The sequence below is a fragment of the Leuresthes tenuis genome, unplaced genomic scaffold (genome assembly GCF_036924035.1).
Source record: "Leuresthes tenuis unplaced genomic scaffold, fLeuTen1.0.hap1 SCAF_1, whole genome shotgun sequence".
NCBI lineage: Eukaryota > Metazoa > Chordata > Actinopteri > Atheriniformes > Atherinopsidae > Leuresthes > Leuresthes tenuis.
In genome coordinates, this window is record NW_027325355.1 from 33554752 (window position 1) to 33575152 (window position 20401).

Consider the following 20401-nt stretch of genomic DNA (forward strand, 5'->3'; position numbering starts at 1 on the left):
TCGTGTTATTCTTGTTACTGAAACAGTTGCTTTAGTCAAGAGAATTTAAACTCCATACATATTAAACATTCATGTCATTAGTTGTCATTATTTGCATACACTGACCATCCGGACATCATGTTGCTCTTGAATAGAATCGATTTATTCGGTGATTATTGGACAGATAATCTTGGCTGCAGCTCAGTGCCTCCATCTAGTGGACTGATGGTAGAAGTGCAGCATGCCACACTGGAGCTTTCTTTTCCTCTGATAATAAGTGTCCAAAGGGACTTCCACCAACAAAGAATAGTATTCCACACACAAGAAGAGACGTCTTACTGGACAAATGACTCCTTTGTGATTTGTAACTCTTGATCTGTTTCCGCTGCAGCTGAAGGCAGAAAGTGTGTGAGCTGATGTGAATTCAGCAGCATGGAGCCACGCCACGAAGAATGAAAGCAGTTCTGAAGGCAAAGAAACTAAAGACATATAAAGCTGCAGCAGCTGACCTCTGATCGCTTTAAGTCTGTGTTCATCAAACGGACATCGTGCAGTTCCTCTTCTGACCACCAGAGGGAGACAACTCCCCAGCAATGAAGAGTCCGTTTCCTTAAAGACTGAACATAAATCAACTGTTTATTAAAAGATCATCTGTGTTGATCCAGTTATGGTATCAGGGACAAACTGGTCACATGTGCTGCCATTAAAGATGATCGGATGTTCTGATTGGATGAAGGAGACCAGAAACAGACAAACTGAATCCTGAACTTCATTTAAATAAAAGTCCAAACTTGCTTGTTTTCAGGTTCACTCAGAAAGCTGCTGCAGGTTAATTATTGATGAACTAAAGTCATATAAAGCTGCAGCAGCTGACCTCTGGTCGCTTTAAGACTCTTTTATGCTTTCAGAGCTTCAGAGTGACGGCAGCAGCCTGCAGACACAGAGGACTGATGTCAGAGAAGAAGCCGAGGATTTCCTCTTCTTCCACACAGACCCGGTCCGGACAGCAGAGAGCTGCAGAGGGAAGAAGTTCGTGGAAGAAGCAGAGTAAGTGACACTTTGAGTCCTTTAACAAAGTCTCCGAGCAGAGAGAGATTTCCTCGGCTGATGAGACACAAGTCCTGTGAGGTGAGAGTAAACAGCAACAATCAGTGTGTTGATGAGGAGCTGCAGCTTGTTACCAACATGAAATGTTCCCACTCAGCCTGCTGCTGTTTTCTCCTCCAACAGACCAGCTCTGACTGGAATGTGCTGTTCACTCACACTCTGTTCATCTCTGCTCTCTGAACACAATAAAACTCTGTCCTGGTATGAGATCCAGATTAATCCTGGACTCTGATCCTGTTGGACTCTGATCCTCCAGCTGTTTTATGGAGGATCAGAACTCAGGTGTGTCTGGAGCCTCTGTGTGGGCTCATCAGTGGGTGAATCATATTTAACGGAGAGCAGTGAGCGCCCCCTGGTGGTTCCTGTCAGTCTGCAGTGTTCCTGCAGGATGGAGTCCTGCTGCTACTTATCTGCAGCTGTTCATGTTCAGTCCTGCATTCATCAGAGAGCTTCAGATATCAGATTTATCATCATGGTCAGATAATCGATAATCGACGACTCTTCTCGATGTCAGAGCCCAGCGCTCACATCACCAAACGCCACCTTTATTCACAGGAATGAACCTGAACCAGAACCAGAACCCAGCTGTGTGTCCATGAAGAGCAACGACTCAAAGCTGCGTCTCACGCTTTTTTCATTTTACCGACAGTTCTTCCAATTCCGACATCATATCGGCGAGTCCTGGAGTCCAGGCACCGTTTACCAGTTGGCTGCGTTAGCCCTGTTAGCTCCGTTAGCTAAGTTAGCCCAGTTAGCTCCGTTAGCCCGGTTAGCTCCGTTAGCTAAGTTAGCCCAGTTAGCTCCGTTAGCCCGGTTAGCTCCGTTAGCTAAGTTAGCCCAGTTAGCTAAGTTAGCCCGGTTAGATCCGTTAGCACCGTTAGCCCATTTAGTTAAGTTAGCCCAGTTAACTAAGTTAGCTCATTTAGCTCCGTTAGCCCGGTTAGTTCCGTCAGCCCATTTAGCTCCGTTAGCCCGGTTAGTTCCGTTAGCCCGGTTAGTTCCGTTAGCCCATTTAGCTCCATTAGCCCGGTTAGTTCCGTTAGCCCGGTTAGTTCCGTTAGCCCATTTAGCGCTTTAGCCCAGTTAGTTCCGTTAGCCCGGTTAGTTCCGTTAGCCCATTTAGCGCTTTAGCCCGGTTAGTTCCGTTAGCACCGTTAGCCCAGTTAGCTAAGTTAGCCCAGTTAGCTAAGTTAGCCCATTTAGCGCCGTTAGCCCGGTTAGTTCCGTTAGCCCATTTAGCGCTTTAGCCCGGTTAGTTCCGTTAGCGCGGCTACAGTCAAATGACTTGATCTGACTCCCTAAAAAGAACCGAACTTGCTATCACTTGCTAGCGCTTGTGCACGATCACCTCCAGAGCCGTTAATGACTATCCCCACACTTCTGCTCATACTTATAACCATGGCTGCAGTGCACCAACCTTCAACAGGAACCAAAACAAAGTCCAATTCTGTTTTGGTTCTCCATACCCCTCTTTTTTATTATTATTGAATTAGTTTATGGCCCAGAGAGTGACCTTCAAAGAGAAAATACTTTTGAAGTTGGACACACACACTATTAACGCTGGTTTTTATTAGCTTAGCAGTTTTAGAGATGACAATTCTAAAAAAAAATGAATGAATATCCTCTGGAAAATTTGAGCTATATTCATTCAACACAACCAAAATGTCCCCATGATGCCTTATTGATCATTTTTCAATGGACATATTTATTGTTTTAGTGTGAAAAAGGGAGGGTGGTGGCAGTGGGGCCCGTTGGGTGCTCAGGACCCCGAAAGCTCCGACCCTAGAGTCGCCCCTGCCTGAGATTCTAGCGAAAATAATAAGTGTGTAAAACACACAGTCAGCGTTTTACTCCCATCACCCCATGAAAGAATGAATAAAGTCAGAGGTTTTCATGACATGTCACCAAGTGTGATTTTAATCCAACAAGATCACGCTGTTGACATTTTAACAGCTTGAGTTTGTAGCCAGAGCCTGAGTCCAACCCCCTTCTTTATTTCCCGAACAGAGCCGTTTAACTTTCACTTTCCAATAAGTGGTGACGCAGTTAGTTTTCTGTGTCGCGCGCTGTTTTTCTCCGCGTGAAGCTCCCCGTGCAGGTAAAGTTAACGTGTTTTAAATGTCTGACTGTGAACAGCAGCTCACTTACAGCAGGAGCAGCAGAAATCTGTGGCTTTATAGTTGGTAACAGAGCAACTAAAGCGACCGTGTGAGCAGGCTCATGGTTTAAGCCTCCATTTTGTGGCAGAAGCTGTGGAGCAGGAGCAGCGGTATTAATGTTAGAATTGGCTTTGTTCTTTGACATTATGTATTCACATTCTGTATTTTCCTAAATCTATCCAACTGGCCTAAATAACAGGGACAGGTGAAGCTTGTCAGTCTTGTCAGAGGTCTGTGAAGGAGGCGGAAATGAGCCGCTGAAAGCGCTCTGAGCGCAGCCGGACAGCCGCTGGAGAACAGCTTTATCCTCGCTGCAGGACTCCTGTGGAGACAGTTACTCACAGGGCCACATTCAATGTGAAGTTAATGTAGTGCTAGAAAAACAGATGTGCGCACATTTTCATCATTTTCACAAATCCCAAACAAGATATCAACGAATCTATACCTTTCTGGAATAATTGAATCCAGCTTAGATTTTTGTGGTTTTCACACAGCATCTAATCTGTTAGGAAAACATGTGAAAAAGTAGTGAAATGGTCCTTTATGGCGCGTTAATCGGCAGCGAACCTCAGCTCACAGCCAACGGAAATGACTGCAACCTGCCTTTTGGTTTCAAATTCTTCCACACTTTAAAGGACGCAACAACGTTTAAATTCATATGCAAACTGCAGGTTATTTTAAATCTCACATGTCTCTTCTCCCCATATTAACATATTCCAACACGCTGCTGTGTTCTGATTGGAGTTATATTTCCCTTCTCTGCATGAACTCTCTGGTTATGCTGAACAAGACAGAAAGGACTTTGTCCTTCAGTAGATGTTCAACTGAGACTGATATGAAACAGAGAATCTGAGCCAATCAGAGGAGCAGCTGATCTTTTACAGCCCAAACGATGGAAAGAGGGTTTGAGTTGATGTGCAGATGAATGATCTGTGTTTCCTCTGCAGCTGAAGGCAGGAAGTGTGTGAGCTGCTGTGAATCCAGCAGCATGGATCAGTGTGAGGACACTAAAACCACTCTGTGTGGGGAACATGAGAGCCGGAGCAAAGCTCAGAGGTGAGACCCCCGTCTCCAACTGTCCACGACTCTTCTCCACGTCAGAGCTCACCTCACCAAACCACCTTTATTCACAGGATCCAGCCTGGATCAGAACCAGGACCAGAACCTGAACCCAGCTGTGTTTCCATGAGGAGCGACCGGTCGATGCCTGATTATATTGACTTTAAATCAGACCAGCGGTCTCTGAGGTGAGCTGAGTGTAAATGTTGTCACAGAGTAAAATGTAGCAGAGTCGGTCTGAACAGCTTTTATTCCAGCATGTGTTTAATGTGAGCTCAGCTCTGTTTCACATCCATTTCTATGTTCATATGGGTGATTCTCACCAAACTGTCCTAACTTTGGCAAAAACAAATTTAGGTCAATTTTAGGTCGAAATTAAGCAGGGTCTGAATTAACTGGCTCAATTAAAATTAGTGATCAATACACGTTCTTTAATACATTTTCGGAATGTTTTATTGAGTCATTGACCAAATAAATTCATTACCGTAACACATTTTCAATTGATGATAACTGAATATGTATGAAAGGTAGACCTTTTATTTTTTCCATGCATGTTCTATTAATAGTTCAGAATAGTCACATAGTGTAAACATTCAGAAATGTTTTTATTGATACAGTAATTTTAGTTATTATGTTCATTACCGTAACAAAATTGCTTTTTTTTTTTACACTAAATCTTTCCTGTACTGTAAATTTCACAAATAATTAAAAAAACTGTCAATTCAGTAATCTGAAAAGACTTGACAAATAGTTCCTGTACAAAAATTAAATTTGAAGGTATCACTCATTCCCATCCAAATATTTACATATTTACACGACTCTTCTCCATGTCAGAGCTCACCTCACCAAACCACCTTTATTCACAGGATCCAAGCTGAACCTGAACCTGAACCAGGACCCAGCTGTGTTTCCATGAGGAGCGACCAGTCGATGCCTGATTATATTGACTTTAAATCAGGCCAACATCCGTCCTCTCAGAGGTGAGCTGAGTGTAAATGTTGTCACAGAGTAAAATGTAGCAGAGTCGGTCTGAACAGCTTTTATTCCAGCATGTGTTTAATGTGAGCTCAGCTCTGTTTCACATCCATTTCTATGTTCATATGGGTGATTCTCACCAAACTGTCCTAACTTTGGCAAAAACAAATTTAGGTCAATTTTAGGTCGAAATTAAGCAGGGTCTGAATTAACTGGCTCAATTAAAATTAGTGATCAATACACGTTCTTTAATACATTTTCGGAATGTTTTATTGAGTCATTGACCAAATAAATTCATTACCGTAACACATTTTCAATTGATGATAACTGAATATGTATGAAAGGTAGACCTTTTATTTTTTCCATGCATGTTCTATTAATAGTTCAGAATAGTCACATAGTGTAAACATTCAGAAATGTTTTTATTGATACAGTAATTTTAGTTATTATGTTCATTACCGTAACAAAATTGCTTTTTTTTTTTTTTTATTCACAGGATCCAGCCTGGACCAGGACCTGAAAATGAGCCTGAACCCAGCTGTGTGTCCATGAAGAGCGACAACTCAATGGGTCGTTATGAAGAATTCAAATCAGGCCAACATCCGTCCTCTCAGAGGTGAGCTGAGTGTAAATGTTGTCACAGAGTAAAATGTAGCAGAGTCGGTCTGAACAGCTTTTATTCCAGCATGTGTTTAATGTGAGCTCAGCTCTGTTTCACATCCATTTCTATGTTCATAAATGATTTTGTGTTGTTTAGGAGGAAGCTGGAAAACCCAGGCTCACCTGAACCCAGCTCTGAGTCCCAGAAGACTGACCCTTCCATGAAACATACTCCGAGGAAAAGGCACCACCCAGATGTTCAGAGGTACACCTTCACTGACACAGATAAAGTTCCCTCAGAAAAAGAAATTAAACGATTTGAAGCTGATTGAAAAAGGCAGAAGTGTCAGCAAAGAAAAGCTGAAGGGTTAAAAACAACAAAAGGATTTAAAGGGAAAAGTCTTGAAATGTTGCTGAGTCATTCTGAGAGTTAAATTAAATGAATTCCAGCCTAATTGGACCTTAAATTGAATTTTAAAAGTGCAGAAGTGAGAGCTGAAGACGATTTCACCACAGAGATGAACAATTCTCATGAAAAAGGTCAAAGGTTAAATGGATCACCAGAACACTGATGTTAAATGGGAAACAGAGAAGAAAGAAAACTGGTTTAATGCAAAGCAGCTGATCTGAACAATGGACTGGAAGCCTGAAGCTGAAGATGCAAGGAGGTGTCTGCAGGACAGCAGCTGGTCCAGCAGGTGGCACCTTTGGGCTTTGGCTCTAACAGTGTCGGCAGGAACTTCCACTCAGGTGGCAGGTGTTGCTGGATGGAGGAGGACAGACAGATTTATTTAGAATTAAAAAGCTGTACGTCTGAACCCCATCCAGCTGATGGAGGTGCTGTGTTCCAGCTTCAGGAGAGGAACAGTCAGCAGGCTGCTGCTTAGCTGCTTAAAGCTTTGAGAAATTAGTGAGCAACACAACAAAGGTGTGGTATATTCACAGGATATAAACCAGGTTTAATATTCAAAAAAGACCTGTTGTCTAGTATAAGCTATTGAAATGTTCCGCTTACCATTGGGAGACAGAGGTCATTTCGGGTGATTTCTTGATTGAAGCCATGGAAATCGAGGACCCACCTTCAGCTGCTCCTACATACACAAATTAATTCACATATATATGTTTAAATTAAAAAAAAGTGGAAATTTGATTTTGGATGCTTGTTGCTAGACAACAGCTCATTGTAGAAAAATCATTAAAATGTTCCCCAACCCGGGACGCGTTGTACTACAACGTATTTCAGTCTCATTATGCTGGCTGTTACGGTTTTTGAGAAATTTAACGTTAAAACCGTTAAACCATTAACATGAGGCTTGTTACCGTGGCAACACAAATCCTATGCATTCCTAAGGGGAGCCTAAGAGTGAATGAAATATAACCAGAGCCACCTCAGGCAGAACCAGAACCAACTTAGACAGAACCAGCAGATGCTAGCATCATGCTAAATACTAGCATCATTAGCATATTTGCTAATGTTGCATCACATAGACATGAACTCACTATGTTTTTGTGCTCTGTTAGCTGATGCTACGAGGTTATTATGCCGATTTTTGGAGGACTTTTGCTCGGCCGCACTATAACGTAGAGACATCGGTCAAATGTTCAAACACACCTGAAGCTTTGGACTACAACATGTTCTCGTCTCGTTATGTTGGCTACTACGGTTTCTGAGATATGACACTTTAAATTGGTCATCATTTTAATGCTAATGTTTGACATGCTGATTTTGGAGAGGCTTTGCTCGGCCAAACTTTATCGTACGGACATCGTTCAAACTTTTAAAGACTCGGGACAGTTTGGACTACAACATATTAAAGTCTCATTAGGGTGGCATTACAATTTTTGAGAATTTTCAACGTTAAGTCTACTGTAACTTTAATGCTAATGAACACACCTGCTGATTTCGGAAGCCTTTTGCTCGGCCATAGTTTATCGTACACACATCGTACAAACATTTAAAGACTCGGGACGATTTGGACCACAACATATTGTAGCCTCATTATGCTGGGATTTACAGTCTTTGAGAAAGTAAACTTTAACTTTATGCTAATTTTGAAGCTAATTGATTGATATGCTGATTTTGAAGGCTTGTTGCTTGGCAACATTTCATCGTAGAGACATCATTCAAATGTTCAAAGACCCGGGGTGCTCTGGAAACAGGGAGTGTGGTTCATCAACAACCCTTTGCTGGGGGTGTGGTTTATCTGCCATTATTAACCACCCCAAACATAACCAGAACCACTTCAGACAGAACCAGAACAACCCCAAACAATAACGGGTGTGGTTCATAAACAACCCTCAATCACCAGGGGGTGTGGTTTATTTGACCATTATCAACTACCCCAAACACAACCAGAACTCATTAGACAGAACCACTTTAAACAGAACACAACACAAGCACTACCACCCCAAAGCAAAGCAGCAAGGGAGCAATGGGCAGTAGGGCATGCCCATACCAAAATTTCCAGAAATGTTCTATTTGTATTCACACATTTTTCTATACACAGAGTGGACCAGCAGAGCTCAGAGGTTCCCAGTGGGCAGTCTGCCCAGCAGCATCAGACACAGCTGGACTCCATATTTATGGTCTGTACATGTACAGCAGCTACTTTTCCATCTGTTGTGTTCACAGTCATCTCCAGGCTGCACTTTGCAGACCAGCGGATTGTCAGTGTGTCCAACATGGATCTGATGTTTGGCTCCATGATTTCAGCCTGATTGGCTCATTCATATAGTGTTCTGTTCCAGCTGCTGGAGGACAACATGCTCACTTTTGTGAAGGAGGAGCTGAAGAAGATCCAGAAGGTTCTGAGTGCACCTTACCCAGAATGCTTAGATGTGGAGGATGAGGAGTTGTTGGAGGATAAAGAACAAAGGAACAGCAAAGAAGCCTTTCTGCAGATCACAGTTCACTTCCTGAGGAGAATGAAGCAGGAGGAGCTGGCTGAGCGTCTGCAGAGCAGTAAGAGGATTTCTCTAAAAGATGTGACATGTCAGCAAGGAAGGTCTATATTTTTTAGCCCTTACATTGCATATGAGGGGTTTAGTTAGTTAGTCACTGCTATAACTGTCCAAAAGCAGTTTTCAATCATTCATAAAAAGTTATTTAATCAAAAGAGGCGTATCAGGAATCAATGTCAGATTTAAACAAAGCAGGTGAAACAAAACGGGGGACGAAGCCTTGAGTGCCTTGCAGTCAGGTCCTCAAATCCAGGTCCTGGGAATATTGACGGCAGCAAGATGATAAAGGGGTGTTATGACAAGGGCACAGTTCCCGAGTTTATTGGTCATTGAATTTCATGGTGTACACGCAATTTATTATCTGTGTAGAACAAAAAGGTTTAAACCAACATAAACACTTGTTGTTAGGGACGGGAATATAGCCACAACTGCCTGGGGTCAGATGTGGAGTAGAAGCTTTTCTCTCTGTACTGCCTCCTTGCTGCTGTGATGGCTTTCCTCAGTCCACACTTGGCGGCTTTGGACTCGATCTCGGTGTTAAATGCAACAGACCGAGCACACGACTGTTAATCCAGGGCTTCTGGTTTGGAAACTTCTTGACTTGTATGTTGGGTACAATGTTGTGAAGATGGGTGACAGACTCAGCATAGTCCTGGATGGAAGAGTCCTCCCGAGCGGCTGCAGCCTTAAACACATCCAGTCAGTCCAGGCAAAACAGTCCTGTAGGGTGGCCCTCAGTCTCTGGGGACCAGAGTTCCACTTGCTGGGACTGGGGTCGCTTGTTTTAATCTTTGTCTGTAAGCCGGATACAGGAACAGAGAGATGTGGTCCCAAGTGGAGGTGCAGCCCAGTCTGGGACTGTTCACATGTCGATAATATTTGGTGAGGACAGTCCGCACTGATGGAAGTCTCCCGTGACAATAGAGACAGCATCGGGATGAGTGGCCTCTAAGGCGCTGCTGTCGTCATGGAGACTGCTGGGCACTGCTGTGGCGTTAGGGATGTAAACAACGGCCAAAAGCACAGCAGTGAATTCCCCGGGCAGGTAACAGGGAACTGGTGACAGCTTATTTTAGAGTTTACCAGAGGAATATTTTCACTTTCTGGTGGCATTGGAATACTTTGCTCTTTATTTTTAACCTTACTCTTTCTCCTAGAACTATCATTCTTTGACATTTTAAGTACAGATGTGCTTCTATCAACTTTGTTATTTCAGAATGTCATTGATGATGCCCTCTTCTCTTCCTTTGGTCCATTGTGTTTTTGTGGATCAGCCAGAGATGGTAAAGTAATTGCAAAAAATATGGGAAGCTGACGATAATATGTGTGCTTTTCAGGATCTCCTCACACGTGTTGTTCAAAACTGAAGTCTAAGTGGAAGACCAAGGTTCAAGGCATGTTTGAAGGCGTTGCTAAAGCAGGAAAACCAATCCTTCTGAATCAGATCTACACAGAGCTCTACATCACAGAGGGAGGAACTGGAGATGTCAACAGAGAACATGAGGTCAGACAGATTGAAGCAGCATCCAGGAAAGCAGGCAGAGCAGAAACATCCATCAGACATGAAGACATCTTTAAACTCCCACCTGGAAGAGACGAACCAATCAGAGCAGTGATGACAAAGGGAGTGGCTGGCATTGGGAAAACAGTCTTAACTCAGAAGTTCACTCTGGACTGGGCTGAAGGCAAAGCCAACCAGGACATCCAGCTCCTGTTTCCATTCACTTTCAGAGAGCTGAATGTGCTGAAAGAGAAAAAGTTCAGCTTGGTGGAACTTGTTCATCACTTCTTTACTGAAACCAAAGCAGCAGGAATCTGCAGGTTTGAACAGTTCCAGGTTGTGTTCATCTTTGACGGTCTGGATGAGTGTCGACTTCCTCTGGACTTCCACAGCAAGGAGCCCCTGACTGATGCTACAGAGTCCACCTCAGTGGATGTGCTGCTGACAAACCTCATCAGGGGGAACCTGCTTCCCTCGGCTCGCCTCTGGATAACCACACGGCCTGCAGCAGCCAATCAGATCCCTCCTGGCTGTGTTGACATGGTGACAGAGATCAGAGGGTTCACTGACCCACAGAAGGAGGAGTACTTCAGGAAGAGATTCAGAGACAAGAAGCAGGCCAGCAGCATCATCTCCCACATCCAGACATCACGAAGCCTCCACATCATGTGCCACATCCCAGTCTTCTGCTGGATCACTGCTACAGTTCTGGAGGATGTGTTGGAAACCAGAGAGGGAGGAGAGCTGCCCAAGACCCTGACTGAGATGTACATCCACTTCCTGGTGGTTCAGGCCAAAGTGAAGAAGGTCAAGTATGATGGAGGAGCTGAGACAGATCCACACTGGAGTCCAGAGAGCAGGAAGATGATTGAGTCTCTGGGAAAACTGGCTTTTGAGCAGCTGCAGAAAGGAAACCTGATCTTCTATGAATCAGACCTGACAGAGAGTGGCATCGATATCTCAGCAGCCTCAGTGTACTCAGGAGTGTTCACACAGATCTTTATAGAGGAGAAAAGTCTATACCAGGAGAAGGTGTTCTGCTTCATCCATCTGAGTGTTCAGGAGTTTCTGGCTGCTCTTCATGTCCATCTGACCTTCATCAGCTCTGGACTCAACCTGATGGGAGAAGAATCAACGTCTCAGGAGTCTGAAACACTGAAAGAGACTCTCTTCTACCAGAGTGCTGTGAACCAGGCCTTACAGAGTCCAAATGGACACCTGGACCTGTTCCTCCGCTTCCTCCTGGGTCTTTCCCTACAGACCAATCAGAGTCTCCTACGAGGCCTGCTGACACAGACAGGAAGTAGCTCACAAACAGGAAGTAGCTCACAAACAGGAAGTAGATCACAGACAGGAAGTAGATCACAGACAGGAAGTAGCTCACAAACAGGAAGTAGCTCACAAACAGGAAGTAGCTCACAGACAGGAAGTAGATCACAGACAGGAAGTAGCTCACAGACAGGAAGTAGATCACAGACAGGAAGTAGCTCACAAACAGGAAGTAGCTCACAGACAGGAAGTAGATCACAGACAGGAAGTAGCTCACAGGCCATTCAGGAAACAGTCGATTACATCAAGGAGAAGATCAGTGAGAATCTGTCTGCAGAGAGAAGCATCAATCTGTTCCACTGTCTGAATGAACTGAATGATCGTTCTCTGGTGGAGGAGATCCAACGGGCCCTGAGTTCAGGAAGTCTCTCCACAGATAAACTGTCTCCTGCTCAGTGGTCAGCTCTGGGCTTCATCTTACTGTCATCAGGAAAACATCTGGATGTGTTTGACCTGACGAAATACTTTGCTTCAGAGGAGGCTCTTCTGAGGCTGCTGCCAGTGGTCAAAGCCTCCAACAAAGCTCTGTTAGTATACCAATAGTTAGATTAACAGATTGTCATTGATAAACACAGCGTCACTGGCTGCTTGTTAATTTCTTTATTGTACTTTCTGATGTTATTATCTCCACAGACTGAGTGGCTGTAACCTCTCAGAGAGAAGCTGTGCAGCTCTGTCCTCAGCTCTCAGCTTCCTGTCCTCCAGTCTGAAAGAACTGGACCTGAGTAACAACGACCTGCAGGATTCAGGGGTGAAGCAGCTGTCTGCTGGACTGAAGAGTCCGAACTGTGGACTGGAAACTCTGAGGTAAGGGTTTAAATATCGTGCACATACACTATATTGCCTAAACTATTTGCTCATCTGCCTTTACACGCATATGAACTTAAATAACATCCCATTCTTAATCCATAGGGTTTAATATGACATTGGCTGACTTTTTGCAGCTATAACAGCTTCAACTCTTCTGGGCATGCTTTCCACAAGTTTTAGGTGTGTCTTTAGGAGCTTTGCCCAGAAGCGCATTTGTTAGGTCAGACACTGATGTTGGACAGAAGGCCTGGCTTGCAGTCTCCCTAAGGTGTCCTATCGGGCTGAGGTCAGGACTGTGCAGGCCAGTCAGGTTCTTCCACACCAAACTGGCTCATCCATGTCTTTATGGACCTTGCTTTGTGCACTGGTGCGCAGTCATGTTGGAACAGGAAGGGTCCATCCCCAAACTTTTTCCACAGAGTTGGGGGCATTAAATGGTCCAAAATCTCTTGGTATGCTGAAGCATTCAGAGTTCCTTTCACTGGAACTAAGGGGCCAAGCCCAGCTCCTGAAGAACAACCCTACACCATAACCCCCCCTCCACCAAACCTTACACTTGGTACAATGCAGTCAGACAAGTACCGTTCCCCTGGCAACCGCCAAACCCAGACTCCTCCATCAGACTGCCAGATGGAGAAGCGTGATTCTTCACTCCAGAGAATGTGTCTCCACTGCTCTAGAGTCCAGTGGCGGCAGCTTTACACCACTGCATCCGACGCTTTGCATTGCACTGGGTGATGTATGGCTTGGATGCAGTTACCATGGAAACACATTGCTTGAAGCTCTCTGCGCACTGTTCTTGAGCTGATCTGAAGGCCACATGAAGTTTGGAGGTCTGTAGTGGTTGAGTCTGCTGAAAGTTGGCGACCTCTCCGCCTCTGCTGACCTTGCTCTGTCATTTTACGTGGCCTACCACTTTGTGGCTGAGTTGCTGTTGTTCCCAAAGAGCAAGAGATCCCTAAGCTTACTCAGAGGCCTCACAGAAGTTGGACTCTCCAAAGTTAGTCTCAGAAGGCTGCACAGGGTAACATACAACATCTTGGCATGGTTGTAAATGTTAGGCAAATGCAAGGACTGTCTTTTTGATAACTCTGTGGATGGGCACTACAATGTTGGCTTAGAGTAGGGGGTAATACTATTCCAACAAAAAAAAAAAAAGGAAGGAAATTCCAACCAAGACCAATTGGTGGCTGTAGTGAGTTAGCATCAGTGACGATCAGCCAGAAATCCCAGGCGTCTCATTTAGTAACGGTATGGAGACATTTGAGTTGTTCTGTGTGCCTGCAGCCTGTCAGGATGTCTGATCACAGAGGAAGGCTGTGCTTCTCTGGCTGAAGCTGTGACCTCCAACCCCTCCCATCTGAGAGAGCTGGACCTGAGCTACAACCATCCAGGAGCCTCAGGAGTGAAGCTGCTGAGGGCCGCACTGAAGGATCCACACAAACTCAGGTATGGAGGCCTGCTGCAGCCACACGGTGTCTGATAGAGGAGGAAGAGCTGGAAACATGTTCTCTGTGCTGCACAGTGGTGTGTTGAAGAAAGAAACAGCAAGTTTTGATCTTTTTATGCCAGTCTGAGAACCATGTAATGTCCATGTGTGCTGCTCTAACCCCCCCCCCCCCCCCCCCTCCTCCTTTCAGGGTGGAGCCTGCTGGAGAACGATGGCTGACACCAGGTCTGAGGAAGTGTAAGTGTGTTCTTCATCTGATACATGACAACACACACAAGCAACACACATTAAACCACCTTCAAACTGTAATAGCTGTTCCCAAAGAGCAAGAGATCCCTAAGCTTACTCAGAGGCCTCACAGAAGTTGGACTCTCCAAAGTTAGTCTCAGAAGGCTGCACAGGGTAACATACAACATCTTGGCATGGTTGTAAGTAGCAGGCCAATATAAGGACTTTCTTTTTGATAACTCAGTGGATGTACACTACAATGTTTACTTCCTCGGGAGTGGGAACCCTCTGTGCACTTTGGGCCACCTTTATCTTTGGGCCACCTTTAGGGACCTTATAGCTACTTAATTTTGGAACACTTTAACTGATAAAATTTGTGCCATATTTACTTGCTTCACTGGGGAACTTGTATCAGTTAAAAGTGCCCCATTTTTACTTCCTAGGGAGTGGGAACCCTCTGTGCACTTTGGGCCACCTTTATCTTTGGGCCACCTTTAGGGACCTTATGGCTACTTCATTTTGGAACACTTTAACTGATAAAATTTGTGCCATATTTACTTGCTTCACTGGGGAACTTGTATCAGTTAAAAGTGCCCCATTTTTACTTCCTAGGGAGTGGGAACCCTCTGTGCACTTTGGGCCACCTTTATCTTTGGGCCACCTTTAGGGACCTTATAGCTACTTAATTTTGGAACACTTTAACTGATAAAATTTGTGCCATATTTACTTGCTTCACTGGGGAACTTGTATCAGTTAAAAGTGCCCCATTTTTACTTCCTAGGGAGTGGGAACCCTCTCTGCACTTTGGGCCACCTTTATCTTTGGGCCACCTTTAGGGACCTTATAGCTACTTAATTTTGGAACACTTTAACTGATAAAATTTGTGCCATATTTACTTGCTTCACTGGGGAACTTGTATCAGTTAAAAGTGCCCCATTTTTACTTCCTCGGGAGTGGGAACCCTCTGTGCACTTTGGGCCACCTTTATCTTTGGGCCACCTTTAGGGACCTTATAGCTACTTCATTTTGGAACACTTTAACTGATAAAATTTGTGCCATATTTACTTGCTTCACTGGGGAACTTGTATCAGTTAAAAGTGCCCGATTTTTACTTCCTAGGGAGTGGGAACCCTCTGTGCACTTTGGGCCACCTTTATCTTTGGGCCACCTTTAGGGACCTTATAGCTACTTAATTTTGGAACACTTTAACTGATAAAATTTGTGCCATATTTACTTGCTTCACTGGGGAACTTGTATCAGTTAAAAGTGCCCCATTTTTACTTCCTAGGGAGTGGGAACCCTCTCTGCACTTTGGGCCACCTTTATCTTTGGGCCACCTTTAGGGACCTTATAGCTACTTAATTTTGGAACACTTTAACTGATAAAATTTGTGCCATATTTACTTGCTTCACTGGGGAACTTGTATCAGTTAAAAGTGCCCGATTTTTACTTCCTAGGGAGTGGGAACCCTCTGTGCACTTTGGGCCACCTTTATCTTTGGGCCACCTTTAGGGACCTTATAGCTACTTAATTTTGGAACACTTTAACTGATAAAATTTGTGCCATATTTACTTGCTTCACTGGGGAACTTGTATCAGTTAAAAGTGCCCCATTTTTACTTCCTCGGGAGTGGGAACCCTCTGTGCACTTTGGGCCACCTTTATCTTTGGGCCACCTTTAGGGACCTTATAGCTACTTAATTTTGGAACACTTTAACTGATAAAATTTGTGCCATATTTACTTGCTTCACTGGGGAACTTGTATCAGTTAAAAGTGCCCCATTTTTACTTCCTCGGGAGTGGGAACCCTCTGTGCACTTTGGGCCACCTTTATCTTTGGGCCACCTTTAGGGACCTTATAGCTACTTCATTTTGGAACACTTTAACTGATAAAATTTGTGCCATATTTACTTGCTTCACTGGGGAACTTGTATCAGTTAAAAGTGCCCGATTTTTACTTCCTAGGGAGTGGGAACCCTCTGTGCACTTTGGGCCACCTTTATCTTTGGGCCACCTTTAGGGACCTTATAGCTACTTAATTTTGGAACACTTTAACTGATAAAATTTGTGCCATATTTACTTGCTTCACTGGGGAACTTGTATCAGTTAAAAGTGCCCCATTTTTACTTCCTAGGGAGTGGGAACCCTCTCTGCACTTTGGGCCACCTTTATCTTTGGGCCACCTTTAGGGACCTTATAGCTACTTAATTTTGGAACACTTTAACTGATAAAATTTGTGCCATATTTACTTGCTTCACTGGGGAACTTGTATCAGTTAAAAGTGCCCGATTTTTACTTCCTAGGGAGTGGGAACCCTCTGTGCACTTTGGGCCACCTTTATCTTTGGGCCACCTTTAGGGACCTTATAGCTACTTAATTTTGGAACACTTTAACTGATAAAATTTGTGCCATATTTACTTGCTTCACTGGGGAACTTGTATCAGTTAAAAGTGCCCCATTTTTACTTCCTCGGGAGTGGGAACCCTCTGTGCACTTTGGGCCACCTTTATCTTTGTGCCACCTTTAGGGACCTTATAGCTACTTAATTTTGGAACACTTTAACTGATAAAATTTGTGCCATATTTACTTGCTTCACTGGGGAACTTGTATCAGTTAAAAGTGCCCCATTTTTACTTCCTAGGGAGTGGTAACCCTCTGTGCACTTTGGGCCACCTTTATCTTTGGGCCACCTTTAGGGACCTTATAGCTACTTCATTTTGGAACACTTTAACTGATAAAATTTGTGCCATATTTACTTGCTTCACTGGGGAACTTGTATCAGTTAAAAGTGCCCGATTTTTACTTCCTAGGGAGTGGGAACCCTCTCTGCACTTTGGGCCACCTTTATCTTTGGGCCACCTTTAGGGACGTTATAGCTACTTAATTTTGGAACACTTTAACTGATAAAATTTGTGCCATATTTACTTGCTTCACTGGGGAACTTGTATCAGTTAAAAGTGCCCGATTTTTACTTCCTAGGGAGTGGGAACCCTCTGTGCACTTTGGGCCACCTTTATCTTTGGGCCACCTTTAGGGACCTTATAGCTACTTCATTTTGGAACACTTTAACTGATAAAAAGTGTGCCATATGTAATTGCTTCACCAGGGGGCTCTTTTATCGGTTAAGGGTACCCCATAGCTACTTCATTTTGGAACACTTTTAACTAATAGAAAGTGTGCCATTTTTACTTGCTTCACTTTGGGGAACTTTTAGTTGTCAAAAGTTCCCCATTTTTACTTCCTAGGGAGTGGGAACCCTCTGTGCACTTTGGGCCACCTTTATCTTTGGGCCACCTTTAGGGACCTTATAGCTACTTAATTTTGGAACACTTTAACTGATAAAATTTGTGCCATATTTACTTGCTTCACTGGGGAACTTGTATCAGTTAAAAGTGCCCCATTTTTACTTCCTAGGGAGTGGGAACCCTCTCTGCACTTTGGGCCACCTTTATCTTTTAACAACACCAGGTGGCGTTTAGGTTGAGCGAGTATTCACTTTCAGCCACCCGTGCCATCAGAAAAGTGTTCCAAATTGGACCATCCGCCAAAATGAGTCCAATTCCACATATTTTTTCAATGACAAATGTGGACCAACAAAAAAGGAAGGTAATTCAGGAAATAGCACTCATGACTCAAAGTGTCAATGCATCGTCTCATCAGTTTGCAGCGGTGGTTGATGGACATGAGACGCTTCTTTCAGCACAGCATGATTGGTCTTTTCCCATCATAGTGCTGGTGTCTGGTTCAGTTCTCCATTTTGCTTAGGAACCTTCCTAACTGTGTGAAATTAACTGACTATATCTGAGCTGCAGCCAAGAGCTGTTGGAATTCTCCAAATACTAAGGAAATGAGGTCCAATGCTTTGGCATAAGAGCACAGAGTGCAATTGTGGTTGAATTATCACTGCGGAGTGGTTGTCTTTTCCTGAGTCCATGAGAATTTTTTCAGCCATTTTTTCTTAACACGTCTTCCATGAGGTCTAGGAAAACAGCTTTGGAAAAGATAGTGGGAGGTCACTTTTTTACCTGCGCTGCCACTGAGACATTGTAATGCCCATAGACGAGGATTGTCTCTAGCCAATCAGCAGTCTTCTCAGTATCAGTTTAACTCACTTGGAACCTCAGCTGAGGTGCTGCTTTAAGGTAAATACCATTATGTGGTGCTACAGTCAGGAACAAAAGCAAAAACTTTGCCGTCAGTGCTGATGAACTTGTTACAAAGCTGTGTAGCAATTCAGGCACTTGCATCACAAACAAGGTAAGTAAAGGAAATATAAGTGGTGCCAGGGCGATGTATCTGTTCTTTTTCTTGTATTTCTCTGTATAACGCTGAGGTCGTAGGTCATACGATAGGCACGCATCCTAAAAAGAGTTGCCAAGCTGCATGAATAAAGAGATGATAGATCAATAACTGCAGCTGGATTGTGTTTGTTCTCTCCATCAGATTCCTGTCGACTCACCATCGACACAAACACAGTGAACAAAAACCTCAAACTGTCTGACAACAGCAGGAAGGTGACCATGGTGGAGGAGGATCTGAAGTATCCTGATCATCCAGACAGATTTGACTTCTGGCCTGAGCTGCTGTGCAGCGATGGTCTGACTGGTCGCTGTTACTGGGAGGTCGAGTGGAGCGGGAAGGTAGAGATATCAGTGAGTTACAGAGAAATCAGGAAAAAAGGAAACAGCAACGACTGCGAGTTTGGATTTAACAGTCAGTCCTGGAGTCTGAGCTGCTCCGATGAAGGTCGGTACTCCGTCTGCCACAACAGCAGAAGGGACTTCATCTCTTCCTTCTCCTACTCCTCTGCCGCCTCTCACAGAGTAGCAGTGTATGTGGACCATCCTGCTGGCACTCTGTCCTTCTACAGAGCCTCCTCTGACACACTGATCCACCTCCACACCTTAAAGATCACATTCACCGAACCTCTGCATCCTGGCTTTGGCTTCTGGCCTGGCTCCTCTGTGTCTCTGGGTTCTGTTGAGAAGATATAGTCTCTTCCACTCAGAGAAGCACTTCTTGCGATTGCAGTACATTTGATTAGAAATGGACAGATACTATTTGTATATCTACATGTTTATCTATTTTGTACAAAGTATATAAATGGTGTTATTCGATACTGTTTTATCTTATTTTTGTCATTTCGTTGTGATAAACTGGGGGTGAAACTGAGTGCAGGATGGAGATAAGTGTCAAATTTAGAAAAGCCATTTATTTTTAACCTCTGACACAGCTAAATCGCACAAACTATAACAAGTGTGACAGTATTTTGTTGTTTAACTAGCTTTTTTCAGATGTTGCTGTTCCAGATTTGTCCGTTTTTACAAAAAAAAACAGTTCTGTTCATCTTTGAACGCATTTCATAAGAGAAAATATCTGTTAGGCATTTAGTTTGGTGTCATTTTACTCCACAGTAGTCGTGGGTATTCCAGCTCGATCTTGACTTGATCGGCAGTAAACACGACTGCATCCGGGGTCCTTCCTGGGAGCATCATTAGGAATGTATATAATCTGTGGTAAAACAAATGCATTGTTTCACCAAGAGTTCCACAATGTAGAGTTTTACTCTGAACTACTTTTTGAGTGACTCATTTTAACCCACTTTGATATGAATAAAGGCACACATTCATCAGTTGGTGTTCTGTATTGTTTCTGGCAACACTCACTGCCACACAGGTTGAATAAATAAAACAGATCAGTAAAACTTAAAGCATTTCAAGAATGAACAAGAATTTTCTGCCATTAATTTCAAACAAATGTCAAGTCATCGTTTTGTCCACGAACGCACCGTCTTACCATCCAGCGAATCTGAACGAAATAACTTTGGCTTCCAAAACTACTGTAAAGAACTTTGACCCAGGACGTGTCCTTTAACCTAAACCCGTCTGTGGGAGCAGCTTCTGTCACTGATGGAATTTGTCCAAAGTTAAGCACATCCTTGGTGTCTAATGGGAATCATAATTCACCCTAAATACAAAGCACTCAATGACCAAGCCCCAGTGAAACTTAAAATCCTCAAAGAGCCATATTAACCCAACAAAGCGTTCCATTTTCAGACAGCAGGCTTACCTTTGGTTCCTAGAAGTAGAATGGGAGGCAGAATCCTCAGCTCCCAGGCTTCCAAGTTGTGGAACCAGACTCTTGTTACCTGAAAGTGTGGCATGGTGTTCAGGTCTGACATAGAAGTACTTCTTCTTCTTTGGGTTTGGCAGCCCAGATGCATCAATGGCATATTGCTGCCATC

The 20401-nt window shown here is 43.8% G+C and overlaps 1 protein-coding gene across 2 annotated transcripts; it reads left to right on the plus strand.

The window, feature by feature from the left end:
• The first annotated feature begins 882 nt into the window (after nt 1–882).
• On the plus strand, nt 883–19789 carry LOC140288482 (uncharacterized). 2 transcript variants are annotated; one of them, XM_072379189.1, is made up of 13 exons: nt 883–1026; nt 4193–4301; nt 4379–4492; nt 5171–5284; nt 5776–5895; nt 6037–6144; nt 8387–8465; nt 8628–8841; nt 10178–12197; nt 12304–12477; nt 13768–13929; nt 14121–14167; nt 18601–19789. In XM_072379189.1, exons 1-13 carry the CDS (start codon nt 930–932, stop codon nt 19149–19151), a joined length of 3909 nt encoding a protein of 1302 aa, XP_072235290.1. In that variant the 5' UTR covers nt 883–929; the 3' UTR covers nt 19152–19789. The 2 variants fall into 2 exon arrangements, with proteins under 2 accessions (XP_072235290.1, XP_072235291.1); XM_072379190.1 differs by lacking the exon at nt 6037–6144.
• The last annotated feature ends 612 nt before the right edge of the window (nt 19790–20401 follow it).

Coding starts and splice junctions, on each gene's coding strand:
- LOC140288482 (XM_072379189.1), top strand. CDS start 930: ATGTCAGAGAAGAAGCCGAGGATTTCCTCTTCTTCCACACAGACCCGG. Junction 4,302..4,378: donor AGCCGGAGCAAAGCTCAGAG/GTGAGACCCCCG, acceptor CTTTATTCACAG/GATCCAGCCTGGATCAGAAC. Junction 8,842..10,177: donor GGCTGAGCGTCTGCAGAGCA/GTAAGAGGATTT, acceptor TGTGCTTTTCAG/GATCTCCTCACACGTGTTGT.